Below are 21,256 nucleotides of genomic sequence, written 5' to 3'. Positions count from 1 at the left end.
AACATAGGATTCGAACTGCCTCTAGCTACCGGGCAACCTCGGTAGTCTAGTTGGTAAGACACTGCTCTAGAATTGCAAGGGTCGTGGGTTCGAATCCCCCCCGAGTAACATGCCTGTGATATTTTTAATCACAGGATTCGGGAAGTACTGAGTATACAGTGCTAACACACATCGGTGTATATGGGTAAAAAAACAAAATTAATATTCTTTATCCCCGATGCAAATTTAACATCTATTATAAATATTGATCACAAAGGAACTTAAACTCAACAATACCACCAACTGAATACCTTTATGTTATGATTTATTGTTTACATTGGTATTAACATTGTTAAGTAAGAGAGTAAAACTTTACACAATGTACAGAGGTTTAAATTAAAAAGTACGTAGGTAAGACTCATTTTAAGGGTCAACTGCTGGAGTTTTCATGTATTTGGTCTCATCATTGATGATAAAGGGTGTGCCGAAGGAATTTTTTTTCTCCACTCCGGAATTGCCACTGTCGTAGTGCTTTTCAGGACTACGGTTTTAGGTGCCATCCATCAGACAAGTCCAGAGTACACAAAACAGTGTAATTCATTGTCCCTTGACATTGTAAGAGCCCACAGAAGGGGAATATCATTATCCATTAGTTATTTCACACTGTGGGTATAAACTTATGCCACAACTAGTATACTCTTAATTTACAATACATTTTTAATAATGAGGCCACCACTTTAAATATATGAAAAACAAACTACAGTGTACGTAGGCAAACATTAACAGGGCTGTAATGTATACAGAGTTTTTTATTTTTTTATTTTATATGTATTTACACTTAATACATTTCGATTCCCATCTCAAAATATCAACGATACATTTTGAGATGACTCTTTCACATAAAACTAAAATTATTTATTTATAAAATGTCTGTATGGCGTGGCGCTTTGCACAGCGACAAACAAACAAGAACACAATGCAACATTCTCCATACAACCGATGCAAATAACATAACAAATAAAGGAAACAATACATGTACCTAGTTTGGCAGTGGTTGTAACTGGCCAAAGGGAAGACGGCATCATGCTGTTCTTTACAAAGTTTTACTACAAAAACAGAACAAAATAAAAAATAAATACGCAATATATAAACATTTTCCAGCTTTGTTGCATTTAGTTGAATTTCTCTGGGCGTTACATTTATTAGCAATCATAACTTTATAAGTTAGCTGCCTAGAGTGCAGGTCGTCAAAAACATCTTCTTTTTTTTTCACAGCAAAAAAACCAACAGCGACCATTGAAGGTATTATAAAGGATTGGTAGTGCTGACAAAAACAATGGTCTCAGACAGATGGTCTTACAGTATTTATGTTTTGTGTGATCAACCATACACATAAAATAAAAATCCTGTGAAAATTGGGGCGTGAGTCGGGAGAAAATAGTGAAGAAAAAAAAACTAATACAAAATTCAGCTTGTAAAAACATTTTCCTTAGTTTTTTGGTCGTAACAACAGATAGCAATGTTGCGTTTTCTTTTTAGGTTTGCAGATATAGTTTTCCCGAGTGTTCATTTATTTCAGAGGGAGATAATTTACAGAAAAATGGTTCTTGTTTGCATTTTATAATCAATAAGCTTTTACATTAAAATTAAAACATTTTTTTTTATCGTTACCAATCCTGTACACTACCTTTAAAAAAAGTGCTATTATGGAGAAATGTAAAAAAAAAAAAAAATCATCAAACACAACAATTGAATACGTACCTGGCAGTGCATCTTGCAATAAAGTAAATAATTTCTTTTAAAACCTACTGTCAAAATAAATGCATATTTTTTTAATTTTATTTTATTTCATGGCATCTTTGAGTGAATTTGTTATAATGGGAATTCGTTGAAATAATTATTTTATGAATCACTGAACTTGTATAATCACAGAGCTTTCATCAGATTGAAACAAGTCTACCTTTTCATGTGGAACAAAAATACCAAATATTGGTGTTTTATATAGTCTTGAATATAGATTTTGCAAATGAAATAGAAACGCCTTTGAAGGAATGAAAATCGTGTGTTCAAACATTTGCATTTAGGTTTAAGTGTATCTCTTTTTTTTTTACTACTTCGTTGGTCATCAATTTATATATTTTTCTGTTTAATGATAATATTTTATTTGTTAAATAATTATATATATTTATTTAACGGCAACCACATGCTGTGGCCACCATGTTATCGAACTGTTTCAGAACAACGTTACCATCATTGTCAAAGAACAGCACTGCGATTGGATCTAATTGGGTAGGAACACAACATGGGGCCGCCACATCAGCAGCAATGAGATGCATCAAACTCTGCACAGTAGCGTGGTTGGACGGCTGCACGGTCTGTCCAAGTGGGAACGGGCAGTTACCGTAGCACTCATTGGCGTTATACCCAATTGGGTAGATTATCCAATCGGACCAGCCGATCTCATGGAAGTCAACGTACATGGATTTACGCATGCACGTTCCCTTGTTACTGGAGGCCTTCTTTCGGTTACCGTTTGAATCTTCCGTTGGTAACTCGTCTCTTTGGTTGCTATCTCTCCTATGCCGAGATGTGGCACCCGTCCTAGTCTGTCGCGTCGTCGTGGCGCCGTTGTAGCGGTTCGTGCGGACGTTCGGAGTTGGGCCGGCTTTTGTGGCGTCCATAAATGGCGGTGCGTTGATATTGCCGTACGTCTGGAAGAATGTTTCGTATGCCGTGTCCGCAGAGTCTGTGTGAGGATGGAATATAATTTGTGTAATGTAGAAACCATTTTTGAAAAATATTGATACAAGTTGGTATGGAAAATTAAATAGTTGGTATGAAAAATTAAACATGTATCAGTTTGGCACCACGAAATACTCCTGTCATTGGCCCACGACTTATTTCAAATAAAGTACTTGATTTGACACCAAAGGCATGCGACAAGGGGGCATGGAGACAATCACCTTTGCCGTCTTCACCTTTGCTGTCTTCGTATTAAGTATCATCGGGCCTGGTAACTTGTTGCCCTAATTCGGCATTTGTTTGGTTGTTTGTTGGGCCTAAATTGAGTCCTTCTCAAAATTTGGCCTCAGATTTGTCATTCTCAAATTTGTGTCCTCGGGTTCTTACAACTCTGTCTCATTTCGAGGTGAATTCCCCCAGCCCTCGTCCCCATCGACATTGAAATCAAGTCGGTAATTGTTAAACCCGGTGTGTTCAGGGGGACGGTACACTCATCCTCGATCCCAGTATGTGTGTGAGTCAGTGGCAATTACGTTGCATGAATGTATAATCGCACTGTGACTGTTGCAAGAACGGCATAAAGTGTGTTTGTAACAAATTGGCAGCGCCTAACGACTTGTCATCAAGTCTACATCGACATGCACCCCGGCACTCACCCTGGTCTGCCAATGGATTCTCACTCTGCCTCAAGTCGTTCGTGTACAGCACTAAAAACGGATGCTTGCTCGGGTGATGTTTGCCGTTTTGAGCGAAGCGTATGAAGTTCTCGTTCATTGGCTCTCCTGTAAGTGACGTAATGGTGACCAACACTCCGAAGTTTTGGCGCTCATCTGCCAGCCAACTCGACACAGCTGAAAATACAAAATGAGGAGCAATTGAAGTAATTTGTTGCCCAAATTCGGCATTTGTTTTGGGTGTCCGTTGGGCCTTTCTATTGAGCTCACTTGCCAGTTTGATAAAGATAAGTTTTGCCAAAAATTACACTGACCACTCTTTCTTTAAGTGGTGTCAGTGTCAAGTGTTGCTTCTAAAGTCTTACCGTCTGTTATGCTGAATACCTCCCATTCCGTTCCAACGGTCCCAACCAACCGTAGTCCAATCAGTTTAGCGCCCTCTAGCGATGAGACATCAGCGCTGGCCAGCTGATAAAGTTGAATCTGTAAAGAAAGTACAAAGAGTTGAAAGCTGTGTCGGAATTGGCTCCGGCTGAATCGAGGCGTTATCATGTTATAAGTATAGGCCGCCTTTAGCAACATCCTTAATATCAGTCTTAGCTGCAGCCGCCAAGTACAGATTTTGTTTGGTACATTTTTATCAGCTTTCTATTCAATTTAATGATTTTAGATCTTGTTTTTTTGATGTATGGGATTGCATCAACTATACAGAACAACAGCGTTTATGATTGTGTTCACAGTTCGGTGCTTTAACTTGAGTTGTTCAGTCTATTTCTACCTCCATGGTTCAAACGACTTTCTTGATTAGTTCATCGTAAATAAAACTGGGAATAGGAGCAACGCAGTTAACGATATGTGCTCTTCGCACATTATAAAACGGTTTAGAAAACCAATGCTCCATAGGCCCGACGTGACCCAAAGTCGTACCACAAGACTTTGAAACCCGTCAGATTGCGAAAACCATTTTGATGCAAACTTTGTTTGTGTGCACTAACCTGGTAAAATGGCTGCCGTCTTCCTGAGACTGTTGGTCGCATCTTGGGTTTGAGCTTGAAGAGATGCAACTCGGCCTGGAGGAGGATTTCTGTTGAGGGTACTTGGGAGAGATTGAACTGGAAATGTAGACGCTCCTTCCCCGCTAAAAAGACAAACAGATATTGTGAATGGTTGCGTTGAAGATGGCAGTAAGGTGTTCCCCGGGGAGCTGTACTTGGTCCCAGCATAAAACAAAAGTGTTAGATGTGTTGAACAAAAGAGCAGGATTTCAGTTTGTGGTTTGAATGGTACCTTTATAAAGTATCTCTGGACTAGACTGTTTAAATTATTGAACTGGAAATGTAAAAGCTCCTTCCCCGTTAGAAAGACTTAAAACACACGAAACATTTTGAATGGTTGTGTTGAGGATGACGGTGAAGGTGTTCCCCAGGTGTTCCCCAAGTTTAGATATCAGTTACTTATTCGTTTTCTGAATGAGGTTTTTGGCATTACATGTTACATAGTGATCAACATAAGGGTTGAAGATATAACAGAATCCACACTGCATTATAGAGAGGTCGTAGGTTCGAATCCAGCATCAGCCAATACCGTGAGAGTGCACCACCAATTGAGTTCACCGACCAACTTTAGCTATCAGTTACTTAATCATTTTTAGGATGAACTTATTGGCATTATACGCTTCATGGTGGCCCATAGAGTGAACAACTCACTACACCCCGTCGATGCCCGTAACGCGCAGCTAAATTTTGTCAATCATCGGTACAGCTGAAATACCAGATTAAAATATTAACAGGGTTATAGCGTGATATAACAAAATAACACAGAGAGTCCGTGTACCAGGTGTGTTTAGACAAGCCGGCTACCAGTCTGCTTTCATCTGTCCGACACGCATGCCTTAGGTTTAATCAGCCGAATTAACCATTATACACGTATACACCTCCCCCAAGATCAACGAATAAAAAAATCAATTTACGGAGTCTTTAGTGTTTCTTCTCGCACCCTGTCCTTCCCCCCTTGATAAATAAAAACAATTAGGCGTTGGTTCTCTTGAAAAATGTATGTTACATTCCTTTTCGTGCATTTTTTTGTCTTTCTTCGAAGCACAGTGGGATCAAGTGGGTATTAAATTGTTTATTCAGTAATATTGGTAAACTATAACAATTTTTCTATTTTCCCCCACGTAATTCGTTTAACACAGGTGTTGGGTGGTTTGTGTTGATAAGAATAGCCCAGTCACAGTGGGTATAATTTTCTCGCCTTAGGAGGGAATCTATGTTCACCCAACTGCCAAATTCCTATTAAAATCTACCTAAATTGTTACACATTATACCCTTTTTCTTTTTTTCGTTCACACATGGACTGTATACAATGCATACAAAATACTGTCTGAAAACTTTTTCCAATTTTTTCACTGGGTGGTTTTGATTTGATTGAATTACCACTTGTCGGATTAACCCCGGTAATTTCAGAAGGGAATTGTCAGGTTTGTAATCATCCTGTTTTTTTTTTTTTTTTTTTTTTTTTGCTTGAAGGCCACATGATGAATGTGGTGACATGCTTAACAATCAATCACAATCAAGGAACAAACATGACTCGGACCAAACATTTCCAACTTGCAGCTCACTCTGAAGACAGTGATCGGGTTTCTGAGAACACTTTGAAGTCAGGTCACATTATTTTGGTAAATTTTCATAAATATAATCTTCTTCCAATAATTGTTTTGAACTTAAGGTCAAGTTTCACAAAGAGCTAAGATTATTTATCTTATGTGTATCAATATTTATTGTTCAGTTAAAGTGATATCACAATACAAATCACCATGGTGACAACTCTCGCCTTAAAATGAATCTTAGTGACTTTTTGAGATCGAGCCATGGACTCGAAACGTATTCAGAATAAAAATGAAGCCCCCTAAAAAATCTTCACATACAGTTTGCTTATCTGCCAAGCTTTTCAAATTCATAAATCCCCTCTGTACTAGAGACCCCAAGACTCCCTCACACGAAGATGGCGTTATCTAGACCGAGAGTGTAACACTCAAACCTCCCTCGATCTTTGTGGAGGAAACAGTAAAGATTGTCGGCTTAACCCCCCCTGTGACATACCCCAGATTGACGGACTGTTACAATTCCCGTGATTCATAGACTAGAGTTGTCGGTGCAGGGTCAATCATAGTTCAATTGGATATCAATCTACTTATTGTTACATCAAAGTTATTTTATCGCATACTCATGTTCCCCCCCCCCCCTCTTCTGCGGGGTGTGATTTTGCACATAGGCTTTCCAGTGCCCAATTTCAGAGAGCTGCTTAAAGACACTGGACACTATTGGTAATTGTCAAAGACCAGTCTTCTCACTTGGTGTATCTCATTATATGCATAAAATAACAAACCTGTGAAAATTTGCGAGATAATAATCAAATTCGTAGAAAAATACTTCTTTCTCGATAACTATATTACTTCAGAGGGAGTCGTTTCTCACAAGGTTGTATACTGTCAACAACTCTCCATTCCTCAATACCAAGTAAGGTTTTATGCCAATAATTATTTTGAGTAATTACCAATAGTGTCAACTGTCTTTAACGGTTAGCACATTTTCGTGCTTACTGTATCAGACCAAATTGCTTAGGTGTAAAACGTATTTCATAGGTTAGCAAGAAAATTACGATGCCATCTTGCAATTGCGCGTTCACCATAGATGCGTATTGTTTCGTCAACTATTTTCGTGCAGTAAGCACCGACGGAAGGTTAGCATGTCTTTTCGTGTGCTTACCGCCGAATTCTCTTACTAAGCGCCGGTTCTTAGCTTACGGTAAAGCAGAGCCATTGGGTGCACCTGTAATGGTTCGAATACGTTTACTAAGAACGTCAGTCGTCAACACGTGTGCCGAATTTATTTGACGACTTCATTCATTTCAGATGTTAAGTTCATCAGCAAAGAAAAACCCACAGACACGCCTATTATTAGTACCTCTGACTTGTATACGTGACATGAGGTATTTGTGGTCCAGTGGGCGGCATAAAAGCTAATAGTTTATAGACACTTAAAGAAAAAAAAATGTGGCGTTCCTTGCACGTTCTGACCAGACATCTGTCGTCTGGCGCGAAACTCAAACCTCAATATTCACAACGTTGTACACACACCTGTTACTTATTTCGCGTAAATGCGAGTTCTCGTCCAAAACATTTGCCAAAAAGATATGGAGAGGAATACTATAATTGAAGTCTTCTTTAGTGTAGCAGGTCAGACCATACTTCACGGAGACAACGACGGCGAATGCCTCAAAGCCCCCCCCCCCCCGTTCATTGCCTCCATGCCTTTGAAATGCTCTTGTAGACATTTACAATTTGCTTAAGTTATAGGAGAAAATGCCATGGATCCCTTGCCCTTTCAAAAACTTATCATACAGGCCTGGCAGGCCTCACATTAGGCTCACGACAGGGTTAAACCACTTTAAGTTTGGCTAGCTGTTTAGGCCCTTTTGTACGGATCGGCCAACCGGAAGAATCAATGGTAAATCTTCCTCGAAAAAGAGCGCACCTTTGAAAGATTTCCCTCCAACCTGCCGCTTTTTTATCGAGAGATTCACCACATGGCTGTAAGGTGAGCTGAAGCAGATTTCAAGGAAATTGAGCCAAAATGATCAGTTCCTCTCCAAACACTCGTGCTTCGATAACAAATATTAATCACTTCTGGGCCAGTATTATTTTGTCTTTCTTTCTTTCTCAATGTGTACAAAATTGAAACTAGACTTTCCATCCTGTGGGAGCCTCTGTACAGCTGACGACGTAATAGAAAGTGACACACACAAACACACCTTCATTATAAAGCAGCCACAGTTTTGAGCGAGTGCCCCCTTGTCTGCCAGCCATCTAGGCATCGCCTGTTTACCTGGTCACAGGTAATTGGCCAATCGGAGACACACCCATGACATGCGCAATAAGGAGAAACGAATGACCGTGGAGATGTGGTGATCAGTGAATTTGCGACGTAAAGTTGTTAGTATCACACACGTACATATAGGCACTCATATTTGAACCGCTGCGGCGGGAGATTCTGTGTGTGCACCCCCCTCCCCCTCCCCCGTGTTCTATGTGCCCCCCCCTACTATGGCGAGCTACGTACAAAAGTTCTTTTGATAGCGCCCTCTTTTGAATTATCTTCCTGTAGCCCATGTTAGTTTCCCATGACAGAATCTCAGGGGACTGATTGCCTCCGTGGGACACACCGGCCTTTTGAGAAAAGTCAATAATAAACAAAAAAGCGAATAATGATGCTTACAAAAGTGAAGATGCCATGATACTGTGCTCATAGCTGTTTGAGCATAATGAGCGTCAATCTTGAACATATTAAAAAAACATGTGTCGATTGACCAATTTACGAGGCTGTCACAAATCATCTTGCTTTATGCACTAATAGAGTTCTTGTATTGATTGCGAAATACTTTTCAACAAAATAAACTCATTACTAAAAATAGGCTGCTAGCGCATGACGTCAATGACCACTTTGATGTGAGACAATGGAAACGTGCACGTTGTGAGTTCTGCGCACAACTCTCCCGCCAGTGATAGCCTTTCACGCGTGCATATTTCATCAAAGATGGCGGCCAAATGCAAGGGGGGTCTATTCATTTCTTAATCATCAAAATGAATTGTTATTGCCGATGGAGGACTAGTCTACAAGTCTACGGACACAGGTGTGCCATTAAGTGTGTGTCTCAACATGCCGATCACACCGTATTGGAAAAACAAATAATTATAGCATAACAAACCAACCATAAACAACATACCGTGAGCCAACAAAAATAAAGTGCAAGACGAGGGAAATTCACGCAACAAAAGAACAATGACTTTTTTCAACGGAACAGTCATTTTGTTACCATTTTTTTCTTCTTCAAACAGCCGCAAAGTTGAACTGTCCAATTGATTTAAACTTAGCCAACCACCGGTTCTTTTCAGAACCAGCACTACTCAAAAGAGATTTATTAATACACGTGGTTCTCATACAGAACCCTAACCCAGTGCAGTTCTAATGACTTACTATCTTTAGAGGCACTGGACAATTTATTTTGAGAAAGAGGTAATTTCTAACTCGAAATGTTTTTAAAATACGTCTGAAAGGCTTCTGAAAGCACACAAAACATTTGTGCAACAAGCCTAGGGTGTCTTTACTTTCATTATTCTATGGCAATTTCGATGAGCAATTAAGGTAAAAAGAAATCCCAAATGTGATGCATATGTTGGGATACCCCAAGTGAGAATACTAGCCTTTGAAGATGTTCAAAGGTGTCCTGTGCCTTCCTGCTCATGCTTTCAGGTTAGTTCAAAGTGGTCACCACCATAATTCCACACCTGTGCCGTACTGCCGTGACAGAACAAAACACTTCACCTCCAATATTATTGAGGGGGGATTAGTTACGGTAGGGTATGCATTACGATTCAACTTTGAAAGTTCCGTGGAGGAGCGTAAATAATGCTTAGGTGACCTTGAACAACCCGATGACGTTGTCGAAGGGGAGCTAATAACACCCAGACAAACAGGGTTCCTGTACCCATTGTACCATTAAAGCCACCCCTTTCCAAGTATAAGCCAATGTCAAACTATGGGATTATATTGCGCGTGCCTTTTGAAGTCACTGGTCGACCAAACCTTCTCCTGGCAGAGCCCTCTCAAAAATCGAAATGAAAATTTTGACAACTACAATATTTTGTAAGATTATGGATATTAACTATACAGATGGTTCAAATAAGTGCTAAGCACAAACCAATTCTATGCTGAGTAGATTAAGGTTACCCATTCAAATTACCATGTCAATGTTGTACAATTCTTGACTGTGACCTGCCCATTTTTCCTCGGCAGAAGTTTTGTTTAGCTATGTCATGCGCTTACTCTATGAAATTGGGCAATGAGCTGCTCCTGTCAGCATATGATATGGGTACCATTCACAAATTGTACACGGATTATTAGTAGCAGTGGTAACCTTCAACTGGTAAGCATACATGTGTTGTGCTTAGCTATTTTGTTGTGCTTGCAGCAGCTTTATGAATGTGTGCCCATGTTTGTGTTACCATCAGGCGCACGCCATGACGTCACCAATCGCCGCGCACTCCTGCACTCGTTCTTAACTATCAAACTCGACGGGTCAATAGCTTTAATTATGTTATGTTCTGAACACAAGTTGGGAATGCAGTAAACTGACAGATTAGCTCTTTAAAGGCCTTCATCCGTACATCTTAGTTTATTATTTACTTTTCTGGCAAAGAAGGAATCTCAGAGACAAACACATTTCAAGGATGTTGGTTTCTTTTTATAGCACTGTTGGCATCCACTCTATTTGATTTAAGGTATACGTTTTTATGACAGTAAACCCACACTCGTCTCATGAAACCAACGTTGGAAGGTTTGCGTTTGCTAATCATTAAATTTAATGACAATAACGATCTTTGGTTAGAAGCCTACATCAGCGTTTGATAGAAAGAAATAGAAATATCCATGATATAATAAAGCATTTTGAGAAACATTTCACTTGATATTGGAAAGGTTTGCGGTGACACCATGTGTGACTATCTCTAATAACTTGGGGTGGTTCTGAAAATGTGGATTATGTAAAAGATAACTGTTTTCACACCCCAGATTGTGTATCATCCTATCAGGGATAATTCTCCCATTATTACCAGGTATAAGTTTGTATGTCTTATTTTAAAGATGGTCAGCATAGAAGCACGTGTGGTAAAGTCTCGGATGCTTCAAGCTGTACACGAAATAAAAGAAAGCATCAAGATAAAGATTGCCAGAGGGGCCGAATTTTTTTTCTTTCCCCAAACGACATTGCCATTCCCTTTCCGTCAAAATTGGCTCTTTACGTCAAAATTACGTCATAATGAAATTGGCCTGCTCTTTTACCAAATCACTTCGATGTCGTTCTGGAAAAAAAATAACCCGGGGGGGGGGGCGTGTATTGATAACCCGTGGTCACAAAGCTGTCAATGTGTTAACGAATACCAGTTCACAATCGTGTGTAACATGACAAGTAGTGTCAACAAACACGAAGACACCTGCACCGTGAATTAACAACCGAACCCGTTCAAACCCCGCTTGTCACGGTGTGCATCCACGTTGAACAGGTAGAAAAAATTATTGAGGGTGGGGTCATAGATTTTTTTTTTTTTTCTTTTGTGTCAACGTGATGCTGATTTATAGGCAGAGTTATAGAGGGAACAAACAATAAAAGTTACATGTGTAAGATTCGGCTCGGGCTGAGTAGTGTCAACTTGCTGAGAAAACAGCGACAAAACTGTCAAGGTATTTTCACAAGAACGTGGAATACAATCACTTTATTTTTTTGGAATGCTTTCTGATTTTCCGGTTTTCAATTCAACCCAATACCGATTTAAAGGCAGAATTATAGAGAAAAAAATATATATATACTATGAAAGTCTAATGTGTTAGGTTTCAGCAGAGTCACTGAGCAGTGTCAACTTGCTGAGAAAACAGAAAACTTGTCACTGTATTTTTTCAAGAACGTCGAATCCATTCAGGTTGTTTTTTGGAATTGTAAATAATGCATTCTGATCCAACAGTTTTCAATTAAAACACACACATCACTCTGTAAAGTTTATGAAACTAAACAGTTTATGTTTTACGCGTGTTCAAATGTACACATGAACGTACCTACTTTTCGGCTGCTGTTAATCGAATTAAAGTTTGGTGATGATTGCTTTAGGTCTTCGAATGCTATTTAAAACTTTCCTTTTTTTCTTTTTACCTATGGACATTCTTCGAAACGGTAATATTTATTTCCAAACTTTAGGAGCAGATAACTATTCGTTTTAGTTGTTTAAAGACAAATCAGGCGGAAGAGAAAAATAATATTGCAAAAAGACATTCAAACAATTTTAGCCCACTTACTGCATCTCTTTAGAACTCCTTGCCTAGTGCAAGTTCTCTCTATTCTACAATACAGACTATTTTAAGTGAAATTTCAATTGCTACCTCAGCCGCACGAAGTTATTCCCATCTTTAACAGGTTCTTCTTGTAACCCCTTACCGGCGACCCCCCCCCCCCCCCCACAACAAAAATGAAAAAAACAATCAAACAAACAAACAAACAGAACCTTAAACACATACCGTATCACAAAAAAAAAACCCAGCAACACCAACCCAAAACAACAAACATACTATAGGAGAAACAAACGGGGAAAAATCACAAAAAGAAGCTCTCAATGTTGATCTGCAGAATAGAATTCTGTCCCCAAGATGACGATTACGCATGGTGCACTGTCTACGAACTCTGTACAAGCGAGTAGCTCCAATTTCACGTGGTAAATTATGGCAAACAAATATAAACACTTCATCAGCACATTCATAAATCACAGGTGTTGCAAGTATACAACACCATCACAAACCATAATATTCACCTGTACGTCAAATAAAACGCTGTCATGTTAGGCCAAATAAAAACTAAAACATGTTTAACGTCCCCGCCCGCTTCATATTTAGAGGCCTTCTCTTTTTTTAAAGTGTTTTTTTTTTGTGATTTTGTTTTGTAAACTGAAAAAAAAAATGTTATTTTTCAACGATCTCAGCAAAAAAATAGCGTAGCCGTTTGTTTGAAAAAAAATGTGTCGGTCAGCCATTTTGAAAAACAAAATACTTCATTCCTTTCTCCAAAAAGGGAGAACAACACACATTTTTGTGTTTTATTTGGCCTGAGGTTAACGCAGACAGGTGGTTTGATAAGCCGTCAACATTTTTTGTTCACGCGGCTTTTAACTTTCTGCTCTAAATGTCAAACTATAAGTAATCGGTGTTAAGTCCGACCTTTTTATTTGCTCTTGATTACAATGCCATTAGAAAGTCAGTCATTGTTAGGAGTACGGTATGAAACCCACGAACGGAGTGCCCCAGTTTAGTAGTTGCGAGATCTACATCAGAATTTTTTTTCTTCATGTTACAAGGTCGTGATTCAGTCATAAAATAAGGGGGGGGTGGAGAATGTCAAGTTGACTCTTTACTTGAACTTGTAGTCATTTGTACCGCGCACCGAGAGGTTATACAATCTCATTGTTGGCTTTGAGCATACATCAACATTTTTTACCAAGGAACGACTTCGCAAACTAACCAACCCCACCAAACCCCAACCCACCCTCCTCCCCCAAAAAAGGAAAAAACCCAAAACAAACAAACAAACAACAAAAACAAAACAACAATTGCAACGCGGGTAGTTAATAATGTATGCACAATACAAGATACCACATTTATATGGCCTTCTTGTATGTTTAGCTTTTTTTCGAACGGTAATTTCCAGGGTGGTACCAGTCCAAATAATTGGTGCTGGGGGGGGGGGGGGGGGGGGGGGTGATGCACACGACTTTCTACCACAAAAGTGCAGCTACCCCTAGCAAACTTCAGATGGGCTCCCTGTGCTCTTTCAGCAAGCAAAAGTTATAGTGTTGACCCAACCCAGCAGGCTGCGTGCACTGGTTAACCGATTTAATTTATAAAAACAAAATTAAGGTACATCAAAGTATAGTTACAACTGGATCTGCCCGTGGGTCTATGGAATGTTCAAACTTTAAGGCTGTATCTTCCCCACTGAGTGTGCTGTGCCATGTTTAAAGATGTATATGTATGTTATGGAACTTTTTTTTTAAGGGGAAGGTATACGTTTGGTAATCACTCTTAAAGTTAATGGCCATCATAAAAACTTACCAATGGTTCAAAATTAAGAGAATCATTTTACTTCGAAGTGATGTGATTATGGAAAAGGTAGACCTATACTTTCTCTTTAAATGAATGAGTATGTTAGCAGAAAAGCTCGAGGTTTCGCAGAGTCACCGATACTCTTACGTGAACGGATACGTCATAATACGTCATCCCTTTTTGAGGTCCATGTGACGTATTAAACCGTAATGTACACATGTTAGAATAGTGGGAATCTGTCGCCATACACGTAAGTAAACAGCGAGTACATTTTGTTCATGTTTTTGTAGCGGATTGTTGTTTTTTAATGTACCAGGTTTTCACCCTGTCTATTAGAGGTATCATACATGGATGTAGTTGGACATTTTATTTTGTTAACATGCTTCAGGTTGAGGTTATTCGTTAGAATTTTGCGAAACAAAACTACACAGCTCACTCTTGACGTGAACGCTTACGGTTCGATATCTGTATGCGTATTCGTATCCGCGTCTCTGCGAAACCTCTCTATTAAAACGTACTACCTTCCCTCCGGAAAAGTATTTCTATCTGAAAGGTCACTTATTGCAAGGACCATACCAGTACCAATCCCCCACCCGAAGAGAAATTTTCCATCTGAAATCACACAGTTTCTAAAGTTTATACCTATTACCAATCCTCAAGAGAAATATTTCAAAAAAACCTACACGATGCCTTTAAAATGACTAGTTATAGTTCCAATGACTCTTGCTTTTTTTCGGACATCATTGACCCCTCTCATTTTGTATGTTAGTTATTTACAAGGTGTATGTATACAATGAAAGACAATAAGTAAACTCTTAATCAAGTTAAACACTATACAGAATCATCTTGAAAGAAATGGGTTGCAGTACTGAACACAGTGAACGATTTTCCTTCAAGCAGGGCAAAATGCTTTGCAAAATGTGTCAGTTGATATTCAAAAAGCCATCATTTGCTACTCAAATTGCCATTCAGTGTACACAAATTTTACTCAGTCAAAAATGTTGCTAAGCAAAAATCCTGGATGAAATTGTCCATAGGAACCGTATATCAGTTATGTCGGCACTCACAAGGTGTACTTTCCTCGTACGCACACGAGATATTCTAGAAGCGATGGGTTTAATTCTGATTTGAACTTATCAAGTACGGCATGTGGAGTCCGTAATTTCACCAAAGTGGTCACAGGTGGAACTTAACAAAATAATGTCATTTTACCTACGTGTCGCAACTTCACACAGCCGCGGCATTATATACAAACGCAGCACACCTCCAGGTATGGTTCCCTACCGTCGTCTTATTAACTTCACCTGTACCTTTAATTGACCAATAGGGTAGCTATGTGCTACACAGGTATAATGTTGCAAGGCGGCAAAAGTTAGAGGTTGGCAAAAATGTCGTATTTTGACTTAAAGGTGGTACAATTTGTGATTTACTAGCAGTGTGGCATGTGAATTGACGTCCTTGCTGAAAGAATTGTGTAAAAAAGAAGACGAGAAAAAGGCTGGTCTCATAAAAACGTCCAGTCGAATTTAAAACTTTGGGATACGTTTGAGATGTTTTGTTTTTCTAAGACATATTTGAAAAAATGTAATATATTGTCAGTAGAACGATGTTCTGTTATTATTTTTGAATTGTTTACTAAACGTGGTCTCGCACCTCTTTCAACTATATCCGAGTGCCTCTAACCAATGGAACCTCGGAGAAAAACATAAATCAAGATTGTGTTTTACCTATATAAGATGATTTGCTTCATTCAAAATTTACTTTTCTGATCCACTGTGATTGTGCTTTTCCCCCGAAATCAACATATCTTGTAGGCTGTAAAAGTAATACAGTACTCTTATCTTATATATAATTTGAGGCATTGCATGGTGAGGTATTTTGGTTTGCGGTAACACCATGTGTGTAATCTACTTGCCAGGTAGAGTTTGTTCTTAGAGAACTGTCTTGCTTTATTCTACTACCGCGGAGTAGATATTCAGGGGTTCGGAAGACTTCTCAGTTCTGAAAAGAACTGTCCTCTTGTTCAAACCTTTAAATACTTCCACTAATCGCTAAATAATGCTGAAGTCAGCACATTAAGCCAGATTTATCTTTATTTTAACGAGGATTTGGGATAATGTGATTTGAATCATTGCATGGTGGGCTATCTAGAAATTTAACGTGATGTAATTTATGTTCAAAATGTGAACTCTTGAAGGGTCTTACTCGTTGGGACTGACTCAAGGGTAATGAATACACGTGTGATGTTTGAACCGAACGAGATACGTGAGTTTCACTTATGATTCTATAATCAAGAAGTGGGTTATATGGTTATATTATTCCCAATACGCAATCTTTTACGAGCAAGTTGGGTTTTGGTTTTGAGCTGCGCCAAGAAGGGTTCTGTCTTTCCTTTACAGCCAATGGTTCATTGAGCAATCATGAAAAAAGAATTACTACCTAGGCATCTGAAAGCACACCAATTTTTTTGAGCACCAAAAGCGTTTTTTCTTTCTTTGTTCTCTCGCAACTTCGATGACAAATTGAGTCCAAATTTTGAAAGATTTTGTATTTTATGCGTATGTTGGGATACACTAAGTGAGAATACTGGTCTTTGACATAAAGGTGTCCAGTGCCTTTAAACGCCAAATGCGTAGGCAAAGCTGTGAGTTAAAAAAAAAAGTTTGCCAATAAAGATAACAAACTTTTCAGTGACAACTCTGTTTTCCTTTCTCCGTGCTTACATCAAGTTTAAGAAACCATCTATTTGTTGGGCTGTGTTGCTGATATTTCAAATTTCAAATATTAAAACATTATATATATCTCAGTAAATGACTTACATAGATTCTGGTGAGTAAAATAAAATGGCAGGCCTACGCACTTCCTACGTGTTATGCTGATCAATGCCGTCTGGCAGTTAAGGCCGTATGCGACCCATGACTCGAACAATCGTTGAAGGTGCGGAAACCAGCCAAGCAACTCCGTTACTTATCTACCAGACCATAGGATACCATTGAACACCAAACCTACTTCATTAAGTTATTTTTTTAACGAAAAAAACCTGCAAAAATAACCAATAAATTCACACAATAGACCTGATCAAAAAGCAATCAGAGGTGGTTCCCTATATAATAGTTGGCGTTGACTAGAGGACATGAAAACAAGCTTTGGAATCTTGAAATAGATGGAACCATGCCTCATTGCCTGCAGTTAATAATGCCCATGGCAATGCCTCTCTATTGCACCTTGAGTTTTTGATTAACCTGAAAGCAAAAGTACGTTTTTTTCACCCAAAAGCCAACGTGCCACCAATTCTTATTGTTCACTTATTTGTTATACGCGAGGACAACAAACTGGAAAAAGGGAAACAACAAACAATACCAGTCAAATTTGTGTACCATGATGCCACCTCAGTCCCATGGATCTACACTTTAAGTTAGGTAAACGCTGAACCATTCCATCTCATGCCATTTCATGGATCTATACGCTGTGAGTTATTAAATATTATGACAGATTGTCGGTATAGACTTGTGCAAGTCCCGCGCTAGAGTTTGTTCCAAGTTTTGTGGGACTGCACTTCGGTCCCCAAAATGTGCAAATACACAAGACTTGCCTTGCCTATTGTGCACTGAACACCAATCTGTTTGGTTTGGGGGCCTTGCTCTGATTTGACAACTTGAATGACACTTTCCGTATGTCATGTTGTCACATAAACTGAAGTGTCGGTGTCTTTGCTCTATGGTTAAATTTGATTGATCTATAAAAAAAGCACATTAAATACACCCTTGTGAAAAAAATTGATTCTCTGTCTGTACAAGATTTGTTCAACAAGGGAGTGAGAGATGGGATGGTAATTGGAAAGGTAGGGAAGGACATGATGGGGTTTGGGTTCAACAGTGACCTCTTACCTTTATCGGGCAACGATCGTACGGTGTTGGCATTGAACGGACTAGGCATCCTGCTCTCTCCCGACGCCGGGTCAGCAACCGAACTGTAAAGATTCAACATGAATGGTGGGGGCTCCGGTCGGCGAGCCGGTTCCTCCAGAGTATTGTTCTCCAGCCCGAAGACTCTCAAGAGTTCCCCCAGGGCCTGCTCCTTGGCCTCGTTTTGCTGCGTGATGATAACGTTCGAGTCTCCTCCGCTGTGCGTCTTGGAGCTTGGAGCGGTCTTTGATGACAACCGACCACCCTGTGTATCTGAAGGATGGGTACCACTGGTGTGTCCCTCATGTGGATGCTGCTGGATGGCCTTGGCTACCGTACATGGCAGTATCAGTGTAACACGACAAACAATAAACACCAGGAGAAGGTTGGATGTTGGATGAAGTAACATCTTGAGGCTGTGAATGTTTCTTTCCTCCTCTTACAAATCGACTATAGAGAAGAAAGTATCTCGCTGGATCTGAGATCTGCCGTAGGAGAGACGAAGAGACAGAAATTGTCTTTGAGATAACAATCAAAGAGCAGCTATCTGGGATAAGTTGTTGCGAGTGGTTCCTCAACGCGACCAGGTAGTGGATTGTAGCAAGACTGACTGGCTGTTTAATCCGAGGTGGTGTTATAAACTTTCACCACTCGTAGATCGTATACTATGCGGTCTGGATTCCTTGGGTTGGACCCTACGGTTGTTAAACACATTGTACAGCAGGCCCTTCTTCCCCCGTCAGTTGCTGTTGATTGACGTACCCCAGGTGGCTGGCTACAACTCAAGCGAAACACCACCAGCCAATGATACCATTTTCCCCTGGCCAATCCCCCTTTGACTTTCGGCACTAAAGAAGTTCCCCTTTAATCCATACAAGGTGTCAGATTCGCACCTCTCCCCAATAGGGGTACAATTAATATTGTGATTGAGTTTAGAGTGCCAATTAGCTGGGTGCTCACCGGTGGAATTCGCTGAATAGACCGATGCAGGTGTTGAATCACCAGGCAGCTCTATAGCCAAGGCAAACAACAAGTCGCAATGGTATGCACGGGTAGTCCCTGACTCTTTTTTCCAGGGTTCACTTTTTAAAAGGGCACGGCGTACCTTTACGGCAGACTGCGTGGCGCCGGCGCGGTCTTTGTTGACTCACTTCGCCTAGCCTTTAGACTAGCTCACACTAGCGAAGGGTACGTTGGTAATGGGACCAAACGAAAAGTGCCAGGCTACATCGGTAATATGGGTTCAAGATAGGGGTTCTGTACCTATCAGTTTCACTTTATAGTAACTTTACAGTTACAAAAACCAGGTTTCCCTGACGCAGAACAGTGTTAGACTAGAGAGCACGTCAGATGAGCTCATGTTTTTCCAAAAAAACACTTTTGAAAAATGACTGTAATTGCAATTCCATACACCGTTTGGTTCCCAACTTGCACACCAACGCATATTCATTGTCTGCAATATACCTACCACATCGTCTAACGACCCAGACATCCGAATTAAATTTGTCTTAATTGCAAGTTAGTTTAACCTATAGCGTAAAGGGTTAATGCATAAATCAGACATATTTTCCCCCCACATCCTTAAGAAGAAGTAGTTTGGTTTGAGTGGCGTCTACAAGAACATCAGGCAGAGCGATTGAAATAACCTTGTTCGAGATCTGTTGAATTAGGCTGTCTTTTGGGGGTTGAGCCTGGTACTGATGTTTAGAGGTTAAACGAGGTTGTATCGCTTGGAAAGGTTACCGAGATAAAACTCATGTTCAATGTCGACGTTCATATGCTTAATGCGGTGATATGCTTGTACCAAACCGATGGACACACAAGTTGACCAGCGACTAACTTAATATTGAAACGTTGTGCAATTAAAGGCACTGGACACCATTGGGAGTTGTCAAAGACCAGTAATTCTCACCATGTATCCCAGGGTATGCATAACATTACAAAGCTGTGAAAATGTGTGTTCATTTGGTCATCAAATTTGCAAGAGAACAATGAAAGAAAAACGCCCTTGTTGCACAAATTTATGTGCTTTCGATGCCTAAAAAAGGGCGTTAGGCCTGAAGTCTTTTATTACTTGAGTGAGAAGTTACCTCTTTCCTCAGAAATTACGTTACCTCAGAGAAAGCCTTTTCTCACAAAGTTTTATACTATCAGCAGCTCTCCATTGCTCGGTATGTAGTAAGTTTTTATGCTAACAATTTTTTTGAGTAATTACTAAAAGTGTACAGTGGCCTTAAAGCCCACCACTGCTCAAACCGCCACCCACATCCAGAAATAATTAAAACTTCCCACGCGTTTTCTTCACCAAAATAAGAATTTTAATCAAGACTGTATTCACGGTATGGCTTATGCAGCTGTCTGTACTCTTTATTTGTATTGAGTAATTCTCTTTTAGAGCTAAACCGAGGCTTGACGTGTATTACTTTTACTAATGAAATTTTTACAAATTAACCAAATTTGCCCAATTTCAGAGAACCATTTCATTTTGTGAAATCAAATTCCGCGTTTTGTATTTTTCCAATTATTTTTTGGGGAAAAAAGGTAACAAGTGTGTGAGAATACGGAACAAGGTATCGGATTATGTATCGATCACGGTTATCGATGACGTACATCGATCGATCATGTGTATCGATGACGTACATAAATCACGTGTAATCACGAGTATCGATCACGTGTGCATCATAATCTACAGGGCGTGGTTACTGAGTGTGAGATTAAAAACCAATGAAGTCAGATCATAAAGAAAGTACATGTTCCCTTGACGTTCCCACGTTCGATCCTGTCCACAAAACCCAGATAAATCCTTCAAAAAATTAGAGCTGTCAAATTCCTTCCTAAAGGGCAATCCGGTGTAAAGACCCGCCAGCATCTTGTCAAAAGGGTAGCCAACTGGATTTAAACCAAATTTCCCTTAAAAACTTTAAACTTCACCCCATCAAACTCCCGAAGTTATCCAACAACGGAAGGGGTGGACGACCTATCCAATTGTTACTTGCCGAAAAAACGAGAAACAAAACCGTCTTGCACGTGCATTCACCGAACTTAAAACTTTGGTAAGAAAGTGGCTTTATACGAATGGCTCGGAGCGTAGCTTCGCAGGGAAATATTAAACTTGTTCCTTTGTTCTGAAAAAAACAAAACCAAAAAACCCAGGTGGTCACAAGTGCCTTTCCTTTATTTAACAAGAGTTTATTTGAAGAAATTTTACAAGGAGTGAATTATAGACAATTTCTGTCGTTAGTTTTGGCGTCTATTTGGT

General features: G+C 39.7%; 1 protein-coding gene across 1 annotated transcript; it reads right to left on the bottom strand.

Moving 5' to 3' along the window:
• Window positions 1–281: 281 nt before the first annotated feature.
• LOC117303940 (bone morphogenetic protein 2-A-like) lies at window positions 282–19,047 on the bottom strand. Its single transcript, XM_033788406.1, has 5 exons — window positions 17,980–19,047; window positions 4,391–4,533; window positions 3,761–3,878; window positions 3,378–3,572; window positions 282–2,725 (listed from the first exon to the last, which is right to left on the bottom strand). The coding sequence occupies exons 1-5, from the start codon at window positions 18,404–18,406 to the stop codon at window positions 2,169–2,171; spliced, it is 1,440 nt and encodes a 479-aa protein (XP_033644297.1). The 5' UTR covers window positions 18,407–19,047; the 3' UTR covers window positions 282–2,168.
• Between the last annotated feature and the right edge of the window lie 2,209 nt (window positions 19,048–21,256).

The sequence above is a fragment of the Asterias rubens genome, chromosome 20 (assembly GCF_902459465.1).
Source record: "Asterias rubens chromosome 20, eAstRub1.3, whole genome shotgun sequence".
In the NCBI taxonomy this organism is placed as follows: domain Eukaryota; kingdom Metazoa; phylum Echinodermata; class Asteroidea; order Forcipulatida; family Asteriidae; genus Asterias; species Asterias rubens.
The sequence above is the reverse complement of the archived record's forward strand: the minus strand, read 5'-3'. Positions and strand labels throughout refer to the sequence as shown.